The sequence below is a fragment of the Nicotiana tomentosiformis genome, chromosome 6 (assembly GCF_000390325.3).
Source record: "Nicotiana tomentosiformis chromosome 6, ASM39032v3, whole genome shotgun sequence".
NCBI classification, from domain to species: domain Eukaryota; kingdom Viridiplantae; phylum Streptophyta; class Magnoliopsida; order Solanales; family Solanaceae; genus Nicotiana; species Nicotiana tomentosiformis.
Window position 1 is genome coordinate 50,923,265 of NC_090817.1, and position 20,646 is coordinate 50,943,910.

Consider the following 20,646-nt stretch of genomic DNA (forward strand, 5'->3'; position numbering starts at 1 on the left):
TCCATGTCGAGTGACATGCCCGATAAGTCTATAAGAAATGCATTTGGGAACTCCCTCACCACTGTAACTGACTCAACAGTAGGATTATCAGTACTAACATCCCTCACGAAGGCCAAATACGCTAAACTCCCTTCTCAACCATCCGTTGAGCCTTCAAATATGAAATCACTCTACTAGGAACAAGATCCAGGGAGCCTATCCGCTCAAAACTCGGCAACTATGGAATAGCCAATATCACAGTCTTAGCGTGACAATCAAGAATAGCATGATATGGTGACAATTAGTCCATGCCCAAGATCACATCAAAATCTACCATGCTGAGCAATAAGAAATCAGCTCTAGTATCATAACCCCCCAATGGTCATAACAAACGACCGATATACACGGTCCACCACAATAGAATCACCCACCGGTGTAGATACATGAACAAGCATAACTAAAGAATCAAGAGCCGTATTCAAATAACGATAAAAGTCTGATGACACATAGGAATAAGTGGAATCAAGGTCAAATAACATTGACACATCTCTGCGGCACAAAGAAATAATACCTGTGATCACGACATTATAAGCAATTGCCTCTGGCCTGGTGGGAAAGCATAGCAACGGGCCTTCCCACCACCTTACTGACCTCCCCTCTAGGGCGACCTCATCCTGTATGACCTCCACCCCGAGCTAGCTGAGTGGGTAGCATAGACATTAGTACGGGAGTCATAGCTTGACCTCCATGCTGCTCTTGACCTATTAGAAGAAGAGGGCAATACCTAGTAAGATGCCCAACTCCCAATACTCGTAGCAACCTCGAACAAGGGATGACTGTGGGGCCTGAATTAGACATCGAGAACTAGAATAACCACTGGAAGAGATAGATACTGACGAACCTTGAGCTGAAGGAGCACGATAAGAGCTTTGAGTAGGAAGTGCACTGAATGATAACTAGACGGGGCGAGCACTATATGAACTGTGGCAAGTTGAAGAACCATAAGGAATCTGACGAGCTACATGAGTGGGCCTAAATAGATGGCCCTTTATGTGATGTTACTGACCTCCAAATGAGGTACCACTAAAACCACCTGAACCACGGGGCCTCTTGACCTCCCGCTCTTCTAGCTCAAGCTCGTGAACCGGCTCCAAACATCTAGAAATCTTAACCACCTGATCAAACTTAGCGTCTGTCTTGGTCTCTTGAGCCAAGCTATAACGTAGACCATAGTAGAGGCCATGAATAAACCTCCTGACCCTCTCTCTCTCAGTGGGAACAAACCATACTACATGATGTGCAAAATCTGCAAATCTTATCTCGTACTGGGTCACAGTCATATCCTTCTAGCGTAGCTGCTCAAACTCCCTACACAAATCCCCGTAGTCCTTTCTACGAGTCCGTGGAAAAATCTTCTCTAAGAAGAGAATTGAGAACTGATGCCATGTAAGTGGTGCCACGTTAGCTGGTCTGCGTAACTTATAGGTCTGCACCACACGTAGGCTGCCCCTATAAACTGAAAGGTAGTAAAGGCAACTCCACTAATATCCACAATGCTCGCTGTGTGAAGAATCCGATGACACCAATCCAGAAAACATTAAGCATCTTTTGACACTCCTCCACTGTACTCAGGAGGATCAAGCCTCTTAAATAGATCCAACCTCTTATGCTCCTCAATGGACATAGGTGGACCAACCTTAGCCCGAGCAGCAACGACTGGCTGAACTAGTAACACCCTTTTGTGTATGATAACCCTGAGCTAGTTCCTCTACTGTACGAGTAACGTAAGTCTGGGCTCCTCTCCCAACCCGTGAAATAACTGGTGAGATTGGTACCATACCCCCCCCTGAGCCAAGCTCGTGTACACACTCAAGATCTAATCTAAATTCTTCTGAAGACCAGGTATAGCAATAGGCACAGTTGGTGTCTTAGCTGGTCCCATGGACTCAACAGTATCTAGAGAAACTAGTGGCTCCACAGGTGCAACTCTAGCTGTACTCAGCCTCTACCTCAGCCCCGCGCTCTCGCACCCTGACTGGTGGTACTGGTGCCTGATTAGCTGAACGTGTCCTCAACATCTGTGAGAGAATAGAAGAGTAAAGATTCAAACCTCGGAATTATCAAATACGCACGACAAGGATGCAAGAAAGTGAAATTTCCTAATAGCTTAGTAGCCTCTCGAAGGTAAGTACAAACGTCTCCGTACCGATCCGCAAGACTATACTAAACTTGCTCATGACTCGTGAGACCTAGGCAACCTAGTTCTCTGATACTAACTTGTCACAACCCAAACTCCCATCGGAAAATACCATGAAATATTTGAGAAAACAACGATAACACAACTATAACCATCCCAAAGATTTAGTGTGACCGAGTACATGAGCACTATAGAATATCAAAATATCGATACGAGTTCAAATATACAAGTTTCATTAAAAATCAACTCCAAACCGATATTCAAATCTCTATTTTTCATTTTTAAAAAGTTTTGCCAAGACCCCTACAATACATTTTCTTATCTTTCAAGCCAAAACCCTCTTTTTTTCTTAGTAATCCTTGATATATAACCAAAATCAATAATAGATTCATGTTATAATCATAAATTTGAGTTAGGTTTAATAACTCCATTAAATTAGATTAAAATTCCCTCAAAATTACCTTTTACGAACTCCAAAACTTTGTGAGAAAAAAAAATATAAAGACCCCGCGGATGTCCCAGCCTAAATAACTAGATAATACGTAAACTTATATTTGATAAGCACAACATAATATTTGTAAGATTACGCCCAAGATAGCCTTTTGAATCACCCAATTTGTCCTTAAAATGAGGGAGATATGATGTTTTGAAGATCTAAGGGAAGTCTGAAAATTTCAGGGACATAACTGAATTTTTCGGAAGTATTGCATCGGAAAATCAACAATTGCAAAATCTTTGTTTTAGCACCGAAAACACATTCGGAACCTCCCAGACACAAACCATATATGCATTTCAATCATAAAATACGCTACAAACCTACTTGCACACTCAAAATACCGAAAAACGATCGTCTTGACCTGATATTGACTGTAGTCATACTCCAAATACTTAACTTAACTAATCTCTCAACCAATGATACAAACACACCTGAGTCCCTCAGAATCCCATACAATCAACCAACAAGTATAAATACATTATCCAAACTTATCCAAAGGCATAAAACATCCACGAGAACATCATAACAAAGAACCGAGGCTCAAACTGAATAGAATTTCTCTTAAATTGTTAAATCTTTATTCTTTCAAAAGAGTGTATGAATCACACTTACACACTTCAGATCAAATTTAAACGTTGTACACAAATTCAATTCAACTATATAGACCTATCCAAAGTCTCAAATATCAATTGGAGTCCAATAACATCAAAGTCAACTCTTGGTTTGTAACGACCCGACCGGGTGTTTTGTGTATCTGAGTCCCATTTCACCTTTTGATGCTTCACACATGTGTATTTGTGGCTTTATGACTTGCAGGGTTGGTTAGTTTCATTCTGGGAAAGGTTTTGGTTGATTTGGACCCTTGGGTTCTTAGTTTAGAAGCCTAAGTTGAAAATATTGATCGAAGTTTGATTTTTGTGCAAAACGACCTCGGAACGGTGTTTTGGATTGCTCCGATAGGTTCATATCATGAGTTTGGACTTAGGCGTATGCCCGGAATCGACTCTTGAGGTCCATATGTTGATTTTCTTATTTTGCCGAAAGTTGGCAATTTAAGGTTTAGAAGTTTTCTCAAGTTTGACCGCAGGTTGACTAAATGGTCATCGGGTTTGGAATTTGGTTTTGGGACTTGAAACAGGTCTATTTTGCTATTTGGAACTTGTTTGTAAAATTTGGTGTCCCTTGGAGTTGAATTGATAGGATTCAGATGCTTGGTTGCAATTCTAGAGATTCTTGAGTTTTCACTTGAAACTCATGCATTTTGATGTCCGATTCGTAATTCTAGATGTTAATTTTATGTTTTGATCGCCTGAGTGAGTACGTATGATATTTTTAGACTTGTGTGGATGTTTAGATTGGAGCCATAAGGGCTCAGGTGAGTTTCAAATGTGTTTCAGAATAGTTTTGAGCTGCATCAGGTTACTGGTGTGCTGGTGTCTCTGATCTCGCAATTGCGAACACCAACATCATGATGGTAGGCCATAATCCCGTATTTTGATCGCTTATTGTACTCTAATTTACTGCATTTTACTTATGTTAAGCTTCAATTAGGCGTGTTTTGCACTTATTGTATATTTTATGCCCCGTAAGAGTGATTCCGAGCTATGTAGATGTTGTGGCATGAATTCATGCTATTTTGGAGCTTTTAAGTCTGAGTAAAATCCCAAGGATTAAGTCGGGATCGAGTTCGGGGATCAACGGATGATAGTGGAACGAAACGAAGAATCGAGTAGGCATATTGCACAGTGTCCAGTAAAATGCACATAACATTTTACTCGAAACTCCGTTTGGGCTGCACAATATATCATTGGAAATTTATTTAAAAGGGCTACAACTTTCATGTTTTACACACTCCCAAATTCCTAACTTATACAACCCAGGTGCGCGATCAAGTGCGCGGCCAGGCACTGGGCGCGTACTTGGGGCAGAATGGTGTGCGAAGTGAGCGACCAGGTGCGCGGTTGATCGGTGCCAAACCTACACCACTATTGAGTAGCGAGGATGGTCGATGCAGTTTTACCCAACAAGGTCGGGATCGATTTCCACAGGGAGTTAATTGATTTGGAATTAGGTATTTATCTAAATATAGATGTGTGTGTTGTTCCTAATTGCACTTCCAAACATCATGATGTTGATTCTACTTCTATTTCTATTTGTATTATATGCTAAGATTAAAGCTAAGTACAATATTTTAGAATCTTAATTGCTTATAGGTGTACTACACACCTTGATTTGAATTTTTGTTATTGGTAATGATGATGTTGATGTTGGAAATTAAAAAGGTGAGCATGAAATACTAAATACGGCCAACGTGCCAATAATTCTTTTATAATTATGGCCATTAGTGCCAATGAAATGAAAAGATGTGAAAGAAGTATGAAATGCGATGATTAGTATAAAAAGGTTGATGTCTCGAATAAGACAGCCTAACCGATCAGGTCGTGATCAGACACCATGCCGCACACATGGTGGTGATTGTGCTGAAAATTGTAATTGAAATGGTAATTGTGGTCGATGTCCCTAATGGGTAGCCTAGCCGATCGGGTCGTGATTGGACTCCGTGTTAAATACGGTGATTTTGATATTGAGAGCAATTATGGTTGATGTCTCTAATGAGATAGCCTAGACGATCGGGTTGTGATCGGACTCCGTACTGAGAGTACGGTGGTATTGGTATTGTGAACAATGGTATATCGTTACTAAAAATCTCCTAATATGAGATATGGAAATTAATTTGAACACTGTCTTGAACCTAAATTGAGGTTTGATGTTGATTAAGGCTTCCATTGATATTATGATATTCTTGTTTGTATTATTTATCATTCTATTGAGAGGGTGTTTTGTCATTCATACTGGTACTATTCCATACGTACTAACGTCCCTTTTTTTGGGGGCGCTGCATCTTCAATGGATGTAGGTTGTTCCACAATAGGAGACAATGATCAGTGATAGCGGTACACTCTATTCCCAGAAGACATGGTGAGCCCCACTTCATTTCGGGGTCATGTATCTTTTGTTCCTCATGTATTGTGTTTGAGCTATATCCGGGGCCTTGTTGCCGTCATTATCATAGTACTCTTTTGTATCTATTAGAGGCTCCGTAGACATGGTTTGGGTTATGTATTGGTGCTGGGAAAGTGAAACTATGTTATGTTGTGGTTGTATTACTTGTCCATTTGAGACTTTAAAAATGATGAAACTATTGGTAATGAATTGATATTGTAGACATGAACACCTTTTTGTCTAATTTTTGAAAATATGTATTATCTCCATTCGTGGATGAGTTTGGGTAGAAGGAAATCTATCAGGCTTGCTCAGCCGGGTTTATTCGGTTGAGCGTCGGTCACGCTCCCCGGTTTTGGGATGTGAAAAACTTGGTATCAGAGCCTAAGGTTTTAAAGTGTTCTAGGATGTCTCAGAACCGTGTCTAGTAGAGTCCTTATTATCGGTGTGTTGTCGACCACATCTATAATTAGGATGCTACTTGGGCATTTAGGAATAATACCCTTCTTTCATGTTCTTGATTATGTGATAAAGCTGTTTGTAAGATTGTTCCACCTTTAACTCGTGCTTTACTTCAACTTTCAGTATATGGCACCTAAGAAGAAGGCAAGAACTAGCCAAAGAGCCAATGTCACCCCAGGAGTGACAAGTTGATACTATATTTGATGATGCAGGTGAGAACCCAAGGAGTGATAATATTCCTCCGGTTACTACACTGCCTGATTCTACTAAACTGATCAGACCGCATCTGTCCCTATACCTATTGAGGGTGCAACGGTCCCTCCAACCGATATACCAATTCCACCTCCAATTCCAGCTTCCGATTCTGGTGTTTCTGATGTTGATCTTAGGGGAGCCATACAAATGTTGGCTCAGATAGTGGCTTCCCAGGCCCAAAGATCAAATGTTACACCCACTTCTTCCAGTCAGTCAGGGGATTCTACTAGTTCCAGGGTGAACAGGTTTCTCTAGTTAGATCCTCCAGTGTTCACGGGTACTAACCCAAAGGAGGATCCCCAGGACTTCATTGATGAGATGCACAAGACTCTCCGAGTTATGCGTGATACTGAGACGGAGGCAGTGGAATTGGCCTCCTACCGCGTGAAAGAGGTGGCATATTCTTAGTTTGAACTATGGGAGGAGTCCCGTGAAGAAGGGAGCCCTCCGGCGAGGTGGGGTGAATTTGCCGATGGCTTCATTGATCATTTCTTGCCTGCCGAGACTAAGGCATCCCGTGCTGCTGAGTTTGAGAACCTAAGGCATGGTAGCCTGAGTGTGTGGGATTACCACATGAGATTCGCGTACTTGTCCAAGTATGCTATTTGCATGTTGCCTACTATGGAGGCTAGAGTGCACCGATTTGTACAATGCCTTAGCCTTTTGGTAATTAATAAGGCCGCTGCAGCAGCCTTGAATTCTTATATGAACTATGGAAATATGGTGGCATTCACTCAAGCCACAGAGACCCGCAAATTAAGGAACAAAATAGAGCGAGAGGGTATTAATAAGGCCCTGTCTGCGGGCAACTTTGGTGGTTCTTCTGGTGGCGGCAGGTCAACCTTCAGAGGAGGGTCGTTAGGGCCATCACAATCCTTTGCTCAGTCTTCGGCTAGTGCACCGCCATCAGGGCCCAGTCAGCATTAATAGTGGAGCCGTTTCAGGCCTAGTCAGGGCAACAAGGGATCCAATCAACAGGGTCATTATGGTGGTAGATTCCAGCAGCAGAGGAGGCCCCCATGTCTTAGGTGTGGAAAGATGCACCTAGGAATATGCTACATGGATTTACCCATATACTACAGATGCGGATTGAGGGGTCATATTCAGAGGGATTGTCGTTCGTTCCACTAGGGTGCGGGCATGGGCATGGCACAACCAGCCAGTTTTGCAGCTACTACATCCGCAGCACCTCCTCTAGCTCGAGGCACTCCAACACTCGTAGGGCGTGGTGCATCTAGGGGTGGAGCACAGAGTTCGGGAGGATCCGACCGTTTCTATGCTATGAGGGGTCGCCATAATTTAGAGGCTTCTCCAGATGTTGTCACAGGTATAATGCCTGTCCAATCTCATGATTTGTATGCTCTTATTGATCCAGGTTCTACTTTGTCATGTGTCACACCTTATGTTGCTATGGAATTTGGGATAGAACCGGAACAACTTCATGAGTCGTTCTCTGTATCTACTCCGATTGGTGAGTCTATTTTGGCCGCGCAGGTTTATATGGATTGTGTTGTCACGTTGCGTAGTCAGGGTACCATGGCCGATCTCATTGAATTGGGAATGGTTGATTATGATGTAATAATGGGGATGGATTGCTTTATTCTTACTTTTCCAAGCTTGATTGCCGAACCAGGACTGTTAGGTTTGAATTTCCAAATGAGCCAGTTATTGAGTGGAAGGGTGATGATGTAGGGCCGAAGGGTAGGTTTATTTCTTACCTTAAGGCCACGAAAATGATTAACAAGCGGTGTATTTACCATTTGGTCCAGGTTACAGACACCGATGCTGAGGCACCTATACTTGAGTCCGTGCCTATTGTAAATGAATTTTCGGGAGTCTTTCCGGATGAACTCCCTGGGATCCCACCCGACAGGGAGATTGATTTTGGGATTGATGTGATGCCAGACACGCATCCTATATCTATTCCACCCTACAGAATGGCACTAGCAGAATTGAAGGAGCTAAAGAAGCAATTGAGATATTTGTTAGAAAAGGGTTTTATCAGGCCGAGTGTGTCGCCTTGGGGCACACCAGTCCTTTTTGTAAGAAAGAAATATGGATCACTAAGAATGTGTATTGACTATCGACAGCTTAACAAGGTCACAATCAATAATAAGTACCCACTGCCAAGGATAGATGACCTGTTTGACTAATTGCAGGGTGCTAAGTACTTCTCCCAAATTGATTTACGATCGGGGTATCACCAATTGAAGATCAGGGAGCAGGATGTTCCGAAATAACTTTTAGAACCCGATATGGGCACTTTGAATTTTTGGTAATGTCTTTTGGGCTAACAAATGCCCCAACAACTTTCATGGATATGATGAATCGAGTCTTCACGCCTTTTCTTGACTCCTTCATGATAGTGTTCATTGACGATATTCTTGTATACTCACGAAGTCGAGAGGACCATCTTAATCATCTCAGGGTAATTTTACAAACCCTATATCAGCACAAGTTATATGCAAAGTTTTCAATATGTGAATTTTGGTTTGAATCTGTCACATTCTTGGGTCATGTAGTCTCTAGTGAAGGGATTATGGTTGATCCTCAAAAGATTGCAGCTGTGAAGAATTGGCCGAGGCCTACAACTCCAACTGAGATTCGCAGTTTCTTAGGCTTAACTGGATATTACAGAAAGTTTGTGAAGGGGTTTTCTACCCTTGCCTCTCCGTTGACTAAATTAACGCAGAAGGCAATTAAGTTTCAATGGTCAGAAGCATATGAAAGGAGTTTCCAGGAATTGAAAGCAAGATTGACTACGACACTGGTGTTGACCTTACCAGAGGGTGCATATGGATTTGTGGTATATTGTGATGCTTCAAGGATTGGGCTTGGATGCGTATTAATGCAACATGGCAAGCTTATATCTTATGATTCTAGGCAGTTCAAGAATCATGAAAAGAACTATCCAACACATGACTTAGAACTTGCGGCGGTGGTATTTGCATTGAAAATTTGGCGTCATTATTTATATGGGGTCCATGTTGATATATTCACGGACCATAAGAGCCTTCAATATATTTTCAAGCAGAAGGAATTGAATCTGAGGTAGAGAAGATGGCTTGAGTTACTCAAGGACTATGACATTGATATCCTATATCATTTGAGGAAGGTTAAATGTTGTGGCAGATGCTCTTAGTCGAAAATCTATGTGAAGTTTAGCACACTTGGAGGCATATCAAAGTCCATTGACTAAGGAAGTTCACCGATTGGCTAGTTTGGGAGTTCGTCTTGCGGACTCTAGTGAAGGAGGGGTAATTGTGCAAAATAGGGCTGAATCATCGCTTGTTGTGGATGTCAAAGAGAAGCAATACAACGCTTCATTGTTGGTGAAATTGAAATAGTGGATTCATAAACATAAGACCATGGACTTTTCTCTCGGGATGGGTGATGGTACACTAAGGTACCAAGAGCGTCTATGCGTTCCAAATGTAGATGGTCTCCGGGAAAGAATCATGACCGAGGCTCACACTTCTAGGTATTCCGTGCACCCGGGCTCTACGAAAATGTATCATGATCTTAAGGAAGTTTATTGGTGGATTGATATGAAGAGAAATGTAGCAGACTTTGTGGCGAGATGTCCAAATTGTCAACAAGTGAAGGCCGAACACCAACGGCCAGGTAGGTTGGCACAGAACATAGAAATTCCAATATGGAAGTGGGAAATGATTAATATCGACTTTGTGGTAGGATTATCACGCACTCCGTGCAAGTTTGACTCAATTTGGGTGATTGTGGATCGACTCATGAAATCAACACACTTTTTGCCGGTTAAGTCTACCGACATATCGAAAAAATATGCCCAGTTGTATATCAAAGAAATAGTCAGGTTGCATGGCACTCCAGTTTCCATCATTTCTGATTAGGGAGCACAATTCACAGCTAATGTTTGGAAGAAATTTCAGCAAGGTTTGGGTACTCAGGTAAATCTTAGTATAACCTTTCACCCGCAGACTGACGGGCAGGCAGAGCGGACTATTCAGACGCTTGAGGATATGTTGCGCGCTTGTGTTCTAGACTTCAAAGGTAGCTGTGATGATCATTTACCACTCATAGAATTTGCCTACAACAATAGTTATCATGCTAGCATTCAGATGGCACCGTTCGAGGCTTTATATGGTAGGAGATGTAGATCTCCCATTGGGTGGTTCGAAATTGGGGAAGCAGAGTTGATAGGGCCAAACCTCGTGCATCGGGCTATGGAAAAAGTTAAAATCATTAAGGAGCGGTTGAAGACTGCAGAGTTGTCAAAAATCCTATTTGGATGTTCGTCGTAGGGATTTGGAGTTCAAAGAAGATGATTGGGTATTCTTGAAAGTTTCCCCCATAAAGGGTGTAATGCGATTTGGTAAGAAAGGGAAATTGAGTCTGAGGTATGTCGGACCGTACAAAATCATTCAGAGGAGCGGTGAGGTGGCGTACAAGCTTGAGCTACCACCTGAAATGTCATTAGTGCAATCGGTGTTTCATGTGTCTATGTTGAAGAAAGTAGTTGGAGACCCGACGATCATTGATCCGGTTGAGACTATTGAGGTTAATGAGCAATTGACTTATGAAGAGATTCCAGTTTCTATTATTGATCGGCAACTCCGAAAGTTGAGAAACAAAGAAATTGCATCTGTGAAAGTTCTATGGCGAAACCAACAGGTTGAAGAGGCTACTTGGGAGGCCGAGGAAGGAATGAAGAAAAAGTATCCTTATTTGTTTGAATAACCATGTATTGATGAGTTGTGCTTTATGAAAATGCTAAGAGTTACTTTTTTATGAATTATGTATCATTTGTACCGTTGATGATAAGGGTGTTCCTTTCCTGGTAATATGTCTCTTATGAGGCCATGGGTGGTGTTGTTATTGTGTTATATTGCATCATCGGTTATGTATATGTTATTAGGATGTGTTTTTGGGGTTCTCTTGCAGGTGGATAGGCCAAGTAACAAGGGAGACTCTAGCGAAATTTTTGGAAATTTAGGGAGTTAGCCAAATTTTAAAACTACGGGTGAGTGTGAATTAACAGTTGGGCCACAGTTGATGCTAATGACGGATTTTTACCCTCATTCGAGGACGAATGATCCTAACCGGGGGAGAATGTAATACCTCAAAAAATTTTGAAGCACATAAGTGTAAAGCCCTGTAAAATTTTGCAAAAACGAAAATAATATTTCATGGTGCCGAATTGGTTTTACGTGTTGAGGATTATAGAAATTCTTTGCGGCAAGATTGCGAACCGCGGCTCAGACGTTTTGGGTTGAATAATGCATTGAGGGATAAAGGAAATTTTTTGGCAGAAAAATGCATTTCTATGGTCGATTATGCGACCGCAGAATCACTCTACGGACTGCATAATGGCCGCAGAAGTGAGGCAGGAGAGGGTCAGTTTGGATGCCATTCTGCGGTCGACTATGCGACCGCAGAACAGCTCTATGGGACGCATAGTGACCGCAGACCCAGACAGATTTTTGGCCAGTTCTGGACACCAATTATGCGGCCAATATGCGGTCCACATATCGATTATGCAATCGCACAACCTGTTCCGGAGCTTCATTTTTGGGTTTTTAAAACCCAACCCTACTTCATTAGATACACGCTTTGGGCCATTTTTGAGCTAAAATCTAATGTTTTAGAGAGAAGGGAGAGTATTTTAGAGAGAGAGGAAACCCTAGGCTAATTATTCATCAAATTTTGCTCAAATCTTCAAAGATTAATAAGGAAAACCCACAAGGTCTTCATCCTAAAGATAAGATTCTACACCCTAACCCCTAATTTCAAAATTATCTAAAAATGGGTAATTAGCAAGATAATTTTTGGGCATAAATGTTGTTTATTTTACATGCATGTGATATCAAGGGGTGTAGGAAGATTGTTGAACTAAGTATGGTAAAGAATGGGTTGTGGGATGAAAGAATCCTCCATAAAAGGACCTTGAAACCTTAATGCACACTTACTGTTTGATAAAATGCTCAAATGAGCTAGAACCATGATCATCTTCCTAATTTTGGTTCAATTCGTTATATTTCTACAATAGATTGAAGTTTCTAAGAATTTCGGAATATTTTAGAGTTTAAGGAAGCTCGATTGAGGTATATGGGCTAAACCATACTCTTAAAATTGAATCCCACGACATTCATGTAATTGATGTAAGTCCCGAGTGGTTCATTATAAAATTGGATATTCCGAGTAAGATTGGGTTGAAAGTTATATGTTCCAAAAGTATCCCAAATGCTTTATTTATGTTATGTTATCAATTGAGGATGGGTTAAAAATATGGGCTGTGCATTAAAAATGTTCGACTTCAAGTCAAATTCAAATGAATGCTATTATGCCAAATTTTGTGAAGAATCTCTATCTACCTTAGAATCTTAATTGCTCACAGGTGTACTACACACCTTGATTTGAATTGTTGTTGTTGGTAATGATGATGTTGATATAGGAAAGTGAAAAGGTAAGCATGAAATACTAAATACGGCCAACGTGCCAATAATGATTTATAATTATAAACATTAGTGCCAATGAAATGAAAAGATGTGAAAGAAGTATGAAATGCGATGATTGGTATAAAAAGGTTGATGTCTCGAATAAGACAGCCTAGCCGATCGAGTCGTGATCGGACACCATGCCGCACACATGGTGGTGATTATGCTGGAAATTGCAATTGAAGTGGTAATTGTGGTCAATGTCCCTAATGGATAGCCTAGCCGATCAGGTCGTGATCGGACTCCGTGTTAAAGACGGTGGTATTGATATTGAGAGAAATTGTGGTTGATTTCTCTAATGAGATAGCCTAGCCGATCGGGTCATGATCGGACTCCGTACTGAGAGTACGGTGGTATTGGTATTGTGAATAATTGTATTGTGAACATTGGTATATCGTTACTAGAAATCTCCCAATGTGAGATATAGAAATTAATTTGAACACTGTCTTGAACCTAAATTGAGGTTTGATGTTGATTAAGGCTTCCATTGATATTATGATATTCTTGTTTGTATTATTTATCATTCTATTGAGAGGGCGTTTTGTCATTCATACTAGTACTATTCTATATGTACTAACGCCCCTTTTGTCGGGGGCGCTGCATCTTCAATGGATACAGGTGGTTCCACAGCAGGAGACACTGATCAGTGATAGCGGCGCACTCTCTTCCCAGCAGACTTGGTGAGCCCCACTTCATTTCGGGGTCATGTATCTTTTGTTCCTCGTGTATTGTGTTTGAGATATATCCGGGGCCTTGTTTCCGGCATTATCATAGTACTCTTTTGTATCTATTAGAGGCTCTGTAGACATGGTGTGGGTTATGTATTGGTGATGGGAAAGTCAAACTATGCTATGTTGTAGTTGTATTACATGTCCATTTAAGACTTTAAAAATGATGAAACTATTGGTAATGAATTGGTATTGTAGACATGAACACCTTTTTGTCTAATTATTGAAAATATGTATTATCTCCATTCATGTATGAGTTTGGGTAGAAGGAAATCTAACAGGCTTGCTCGGCCGGGTTCACTCGGTTGAGAGCCGGTCGCGCTCCCCGGTTTTGCGACGTGACAAACTTGTGGTCTTTTCGGGTGGCATTATTCAATTTTCTATAATCAATGCGAATTCTCCACCTAGTGATAGTTCTTGTGGGAATTAGGTCATTATTTTCATTAACCACTACAATCATCCCCCTTTCTTAGGCACACATTAGATAGGACTTACCCATTTGCTATCAGAGATTGGAAATACAATATATGCATCAAGCCACTTAATCACTTCTTTTCTTACTACCTCTTTCATGATTGGATTTAGGCGACGTTTTTGCTCTACACTTGGCTTGTGCTCGTCCTCCATGAGGATTTTATACATGCAGAAAGCTGGACTAATGCCTCTAATGTCAGACATTGTCCTCCCAATGGCTCGCTTGTGCTCACGCAACACTCTTAACAACTTTATTTCCTGCGATTTAGACAAGTCAAAAGAAATAATAACAGGTAAAGTGTCAGAACCACCCAAATAAGCATATTGTAGGTGAGGGGCCAGGGTTTAAGTTTCAATTTTGGAGCTTCTTTAATCGACGTCTTTGGAGGAGGCCCACTTGGCCTATTTAGGTGCTCAAAGGGGTTTAATCCCTGCATGTAAGCACATGATGCATCTAGGATATGCATCATCTCCTCAACCTCATCGTCAATCTCCAAGATATCGAACAACATGAGTGCTTTCTCTAGAGAATCGTCTAGATATACACTCGTGTCAATAAACTGCTCATCCATATCCACAACAGATATCATAGAGAGCTCCTCATAATGTCGGGGGAGTTGAATCGCCTTGTAGACATTAAAGAGTGCTTTCTCATTGTCCACCCTCATAATCATTTTTCCTCTCTCACTTTAATAATCGCATCACCTGTAGCCAAGAGAGGTCATCCCAGTATGATTGGAACTTATTCATCAACCTCATAATCTAAGATAATGAAGTCCGTTGGGAAGATGAATTTCCCAATTTGCAGCAACACATCTTCAATCACTCATTCAGGGTAGGCTTTGGATCTATCCGCTAGTTACAACATCACGGTGGTTGGTCTTGGAGCTCCCAGACCCAATTGTTGAAGAAGGACAAGAGCATCAGATTTATGCTCACCCCCTAATCACATAGAGCATGACCCACATCGATATTAACAATTCACACAGGGATGGTGAATATGCCAGGATCCTTAAGCTTTTGAGGAAGCTTGTTTTGGACCCTTGAAGTGCACTCCTCAGTAAGTGCGACTGTCTCAAATTCAGTCAATCTCCTATTGTGAGCCACTATGTCTTTTATGTACTTAGCATACTTTAGAATTTCGCTAAGTACATCTACCAATGGAATATTCAATTGAACCTGGCTCAACATAGAAAGAAATTTGTTGAACATACGATCATCATTCTTCTTCTGCAATCTTTGGGGGAAAGGTGGTGGTGGTCTTACAACATTCACTGGCTCTAAACTTGCATCATCTTTCTTTGACACATGTGTTGCTTTAGGAATCAATTTCCCTTCAGGTATATGCTTGTCCTTTCTCTCCTTTGGCACTTCCTCTAATTCCCTCCCATTTCTGAGTGTAACTGCATTAACTTGAGGGTTCTTCTCTGTATCACTGGGAAAAGCACATGCAGGCCTAGTATTTTGATTCGACGCTAACTGCCCCATTTGCCTCTCAAGAGTTTTGAAGTCGGTCATGAGTTGTTGATTGTCAAGCAACAACTTCTTCAACAAGTCATTCGTACTCTCTTCTATTTGCTGGGGTGGCTTCTGAGGTTGATTAAAATTTCCTTGGGGCCTATAATGATTCTGAGTCGGCTGATTTCCACCCCAGGAGAAATTAGGGTAATTCTTCCAATTTGGATTCTAAATGTTCCCATATTGTGCATGCTGGTTCATCGGACCTCTGCTCTGTTACCCTACATAATAGACAGATTCAGGATTCGTGGGGCACGTGTCACTCGTGTGACTGTCACCACATAATTCGCAGAAAGTAGACATCTGTTGTACATGTTGCATCTGTTGTGTTTGGTGCATTGTCATTCTATTCATCTGATTTGCCAATTTTGCTATATCTACTCTCATGGCTGGGAAGTCATCAAGCTCAATTACACCGGTTGCTTTCTGTTTAATTGCTTTGCGTGATTCCCCATCTTATTGCCAATTATGATCATTAACAATGAAGTTGTTTAGCATGAGCTGGATTTCACTATACGGTCTCGCCATGCAACTACCCTCACAAGCTGAGTCAAGATTCATCTTTGATGACTCGTTTAACCAATCAACGAAAGTATGAACCAACACCTCGTTAGTCTAATAGTGATGCGGGAAGTCTCTGAGTAGCTTGTTGTATCTTTCCCAAACTTGACGAAGAGTCTCGCCATACCGTTGTTGGAACCCAAGAATCTGGATCCTCAACGAATTTGTCTTCTTAGTGGGGAAAAACTTGATTAAGAATTTCTTTGCTAGATCATCCCAAGTGTGGATTGAGTTCGCGGGCTCCTTTTGCAACCATTCCTTAGCTTCCCCCAGCAGTGAAAAGGGAAACAGTGTCAGCCTGACATAGTCCTTAGAAACGTTCAGATAATTGTAAGTGTCCGTAATTTCCAGGAAGTTCTAAATATGCCTCTGCGGGTCTTCATGAGATAAACCCATATATTGCCTCATGGACTGAATCAGCTATACCATGTACTGTTTGAGTTCAAAGTGACCCGTGATATCAGGCTTCACAATAGCCTGAGTCATATTAGCAAGATTAGGCCTTGCAGCTTCTATCACCAGACACTCTTCATTATCTATTGGCTGCGGTTGAACTACGATGTCCAACTCTCTTTCTATTCTAGTTCTAGCTTCGACTTCCCTCCTCACTCTGTGAAGTGTTCGTTCAATTTTAGGATCAAGAGGAAGGATATTGTTTGCGCTTCTACTGCTCCACATTCAAGAGAAGAGCTTGCGTTAACACAAACAAGGCAAAATGAAAATTAAAACTTGAACAAATAACTAATAAAATCTTAACTCAGTCAAGTAGCTAATTTCTATGTCCCCAGCAACGGCGCCAAAAACTTGTTGCGACCAAACACACTCACAAAAGTATACGTGGTCGTCAAGTAATAAAGTAGTGAGTAGAGTATCGTTCCCACGAAGACTTATGATTAACTTTTGACTGATTCAAACTCAAACAACTTATCAATTCAAGAGATTTCTCACAAAATATGTAATTGACTAATTTACTACCTAAAAACTATCAAGCAATGAAATAACTAGAAATCAACCACAATACTTAAGTAATTTCGGATAACAATCAGTAGGGAAGGATATTCCAGGGTCATAGGCTAGCTAACTATCATGTTGCGTTCTTGGCTTAAAATGACTAATGTATTTATCTGGATTGTTGATTGACAGGATTAATATTACTCATAAGAATCTGTCGAGTTCTTACTCGCCTATTCAAGCTAACTTAATGCCTATATGTCTATGGAATTAAGATTAGCAAGAATGCATTTACACATCCTGTATTTCAACCAAGCAAGACAATTAGGTATATGTCTATCCTAAGTGCGAATCCGTTCCCCGATGCCCATATTCAAGAACTTACTCTATTTAATTCTGTATGCAATCTAGAATTCCCACTTTCGAGTTCAACTCTAGATTTGTAGATAGTATTTCACTGTTAGCTACTCAATAAAATAATTAAAAAATAGAATTAAATAAACAACCCAATATGATATACTCAAACTCGTCAAATTAAACTTCGAACATCACATTCATGTAGCACCCATAACCCCAGAATATTAGGGTTCTTAGCCACTCATGTTCATACAATCATCAAAAATAATGTTTTCAAACATAAAATCAATGAATACTAGAATAAGAATGGAAGAATCGATCAAATCCGTGCTCCCGAGTGTTCCGTACTTTTATTTTCCTCTCAAAGTTCTGTCCTCTCAAAATCGTATTTTTGATGTATTTATACCGTGTAGAAACAAACCCGGATGAAGATACCCTTTTCAAGCCGAAGTAGGAAACTACTATGCGACTTTTGTACACCCGTGCCGCGCCTTGCGTCGCGCCCGCGCCACGCTTGTGGGGATTATCAACGGGCATGTATTTTTCCTGTCAGGCACGTTTTACACTGCCGCGTCGCGCTCTGCGGCGCCCCATGCGGCGCGGCAGTGTTATTTTCTCAGAGTAAAATTGTTTCATCCTCTTTTGACATCCAGACTTAGTACACGACCTCCGAACACGATCCCGACTTAATTTATTGGGCTTTTACTCAGACTTCAAAGCTCCAAATTGATCGATTCAGCTCCAAATTAAGTTTTTAGATCAGAATCACTTCCTGGCAGGCATAAAACACGTACTAAATGTAATTACTATCATTTAAGCTCAAACACACGTAAAATATAGAGTGTAATACTACGGTTAAAACACGAGTTTCTAGCCTACCATCAAGTGTCAAGATTGAAACAAAGTCTACTGCTATTTTCTACATCTCCAAATACCTTATCATTCAATCTTAGCCACCGGAGAACCACCCATTACCGCCCCAAGCCCCCAATAACTCTCACATTAGTATTACTCTTGCATCAGAAAAACACCACTGTCAAATCCCATTTTTTTCCATTACAGATTCGCCCTAAAAGAACCCCGTCACTACCTTCAAACACTCCATATAGCACGAACCACAACAGAAACTTTCACAACAGGAAACTCGTTCTCAAGCCATAATATTACTGTAAACCTGCTTGGGGAATGATGAGTTGTTGGGTGGGTCTAGTTTGGTAAAAGAAAAGCTGTGTCTGATGGTGGGTCTAGTTTGGAGAAGAAATGGGAAAAATAGTGAAAAAAGTAATGATAACATTTTTAATAGCAAAATGACGTGGAAAATCAAAAATAGCGTGTGAGATGTACTGCTCCATTTAAAACTGGGTATGGTCTTTTCGGGTGATAGTAATTCCGTTAAGTTTAAGAGGGTGTTTGGATTGACTTAAAAGCTAGTCAAATCAGTTTAAAGACATTTTTTAGCTTGATTTGGTGTTTGCTTAACTTTTTAGTCAAAATAAGTCAAAAGTAATAAGTTGGATAATCTCAACTTATTACTTTTTAGTTAACAAATTTTTTTGTTTGACCAAATAATTTACTTTTTTGTCCCTTATACTTTATATATATATCTGTTGCTTTCTTCTTTCCTCCGCCTTTAATCCATGTCTGCCGTCTCTATCTTTCTTCTTTATATTTCATCACTACGATTTCTTATGATTTTGCTTATGATTTCTTGTGCCTTATGAAGACGTTCATAATGTGTCTCCATTAAACCTAGATCATGTTGTCAAATTTATATCATGTAAATTTGTTTATCCGGAAAATAGATAGAGTTGAATTTATACGAAGTTCTAAGGGTATGTGGTATAAATTGACACAAATCGTAAGAATAAATAGAAATATCGAATATTGACTGTAAAGAATGAAAAATAAGCAGAACTGAAAAGAGGATGATTTATGGATTAAGCAAGATTAATCAATCTATGAAGCTAAAAAAGACAACTCTTCGATATAGGAGTGTATGATATCTCAATTACCATGTATGCCAAAAAACTCTCCTTTTACAGGAATATAGCCATCCCTTTTATAGTGGGGGAACCCTACTTTAGATATAATTAAAAACACATAGTGGGGAACCCATGATAAATCAGTTTTTTCCAATTTCCGCCGAGACTCTCTCCCTTAGTGCGGCTGCAACGGCTCTTGTCTATGAACTCGATCCTGATCAGACTCGGTATCGGTCGATATTGGTCGATTTTCAGCTTTAGAGCTCGATGCGGGTTTGAGATCGATGGTGACTCGGGGTCCGAAAATGCCTTGGGCTTTGTATTGGTTGGCCTCTGGCCCTTAAGCTCGATTCAATCATATCTCATCATAGTTCGATTCAGACCCGAACTCGATAATGACTTCGAGCTTGGTGTTTAACATGTACCTGAAATCTGAAGATCGTTTGTGCCATCTTCGGATCCATCTCTATTTTATGAAGACTTTCTTCGGTCCATTATGATTCCATCTCGATCAGACGTACGAAGGTCGAAATCAGTTTCAACCGTATACAGATAGTCCCCTCATTTCTCGGGAAGGATATGGCGAGAAACGATATGATTTCCCAACGGCTCGATCAGATATAAGCTGACATTTACATCGGGCTCAATCATGACGCATGTGATAGTTGTCCCGTTGGTTTAGTTTTTCAAAGCATTTAATGCGTGTCAGATGGTGGTCGGCCACCGCTGATGTTGAACCGTCATTGTTCAATCTATAAATAGCCCCTCCTTTTACCATTTATCACTTTTACATGTCCAAATTTTCCAAGTTCTTCTTCTAAGTTCATCTATAAATCTGTGATCTTTTACTGCAAAGACTCTCTTAAAAAATACCAAATCTTTGTTACCTCCTTCTATTTTCGATCTTTAAACCAAAAATGGCGAAAATATCAAAAACTATTCCTCAGAAAGAAAAAGCTTCTTCTTCGCAGCCCGCCGCCGATAAAACACCGGTGGGGCCACGGCCTGAAGAGTGTGTTCCTGGGGCGTGTGTTTTTACCTCCGATTTTAAGGTCGACAAAGTCTCGTTGGTTCCCGGCCGATGTGAGCCAGTATCGAGGTATATATGTTCGATAACCGAGGGGCACCTCGAACAGCTAAAGAAAGATTGCAATTGGGAGAACAAAGAAATAGTAATCCCGTCTCCTGAAGAAGACATCACCACTTACGT

The 20,646-nt window shown here is 40.7% G+C and overlaps 2 protein-coding genes across 2 annotated transcripts; both read left to right on the top strand.

Moving 5' to 3' along the window:
- The first annotated feature begins 6,343 nt into the window (after positions 1–6,343).
- On the top strand, positions 6,344–7,319 carry LOC138893978 (uncharacterized). The gene is made up of 3 exons (XM_070178650.1): positions 6,344–6,349; positions 6,417–6,629; positions 6,801–7,319. The coding sequence occupies exons 1-3, from the start codon at positions 6,344–6,346 to the stop codon at positions 7,317–7,319; spliced, it is 738 nt and encodes a 245-aa protein (XP_070034751.1).
- A 219-nt stretch (positions 7,320–7,538) lies between these two features.
- Positions 7,539–11,108, top strand: LOC138893979 (uncharacterized). Its single transcript, XM_070178651.1, has 3 exons — positions 7,539–8,029; positions 9,030–9,198; positions 10,881–11,108. The coding sequence occupies exons 1-3, from the start codon at positions 7,539–7,541 to the stop codon at positions 11,106–11,108; spliced, it is 888 nt and encodes a 295-aa protein (XP_070034752.1).
- The last annotated feature ends 9,538 nt before the right edge of the window (positions 11,109–20,646 follow it).

Coding starts and splice junctions, on each gene's coding strand:
- LOC138893978 (XM_070178650.1), top strand. Junction 6,630..6,800: donor GGGATTCTACTAGTTCCAGG/GTGAACAGGTTT, acceptor GCATATTCTTAG/TTTGAACTATGGGAGGAGTC.
- LOC138893979 (XM_070178651.1), top strand. CDS start 7,539: ATGGCACAACCAGCCAGTTTTGCAGCTACTACATCCGCAGCACCTCCT. Junction 8,030..9,029: donor TTGATTGCCGAACCAGGACT/GTTAGGTTTGAA, acceptor TGGATATTACAG/AAAGTTTGTGAAGGGGTTTT. Junction 9,199..10,880: donor AGGGTGCATATGGATTTGTG/GTATATTGTGAT, acceptor TCTATGTTGAAG/AAAGTAGTTGGAGACCCGAC.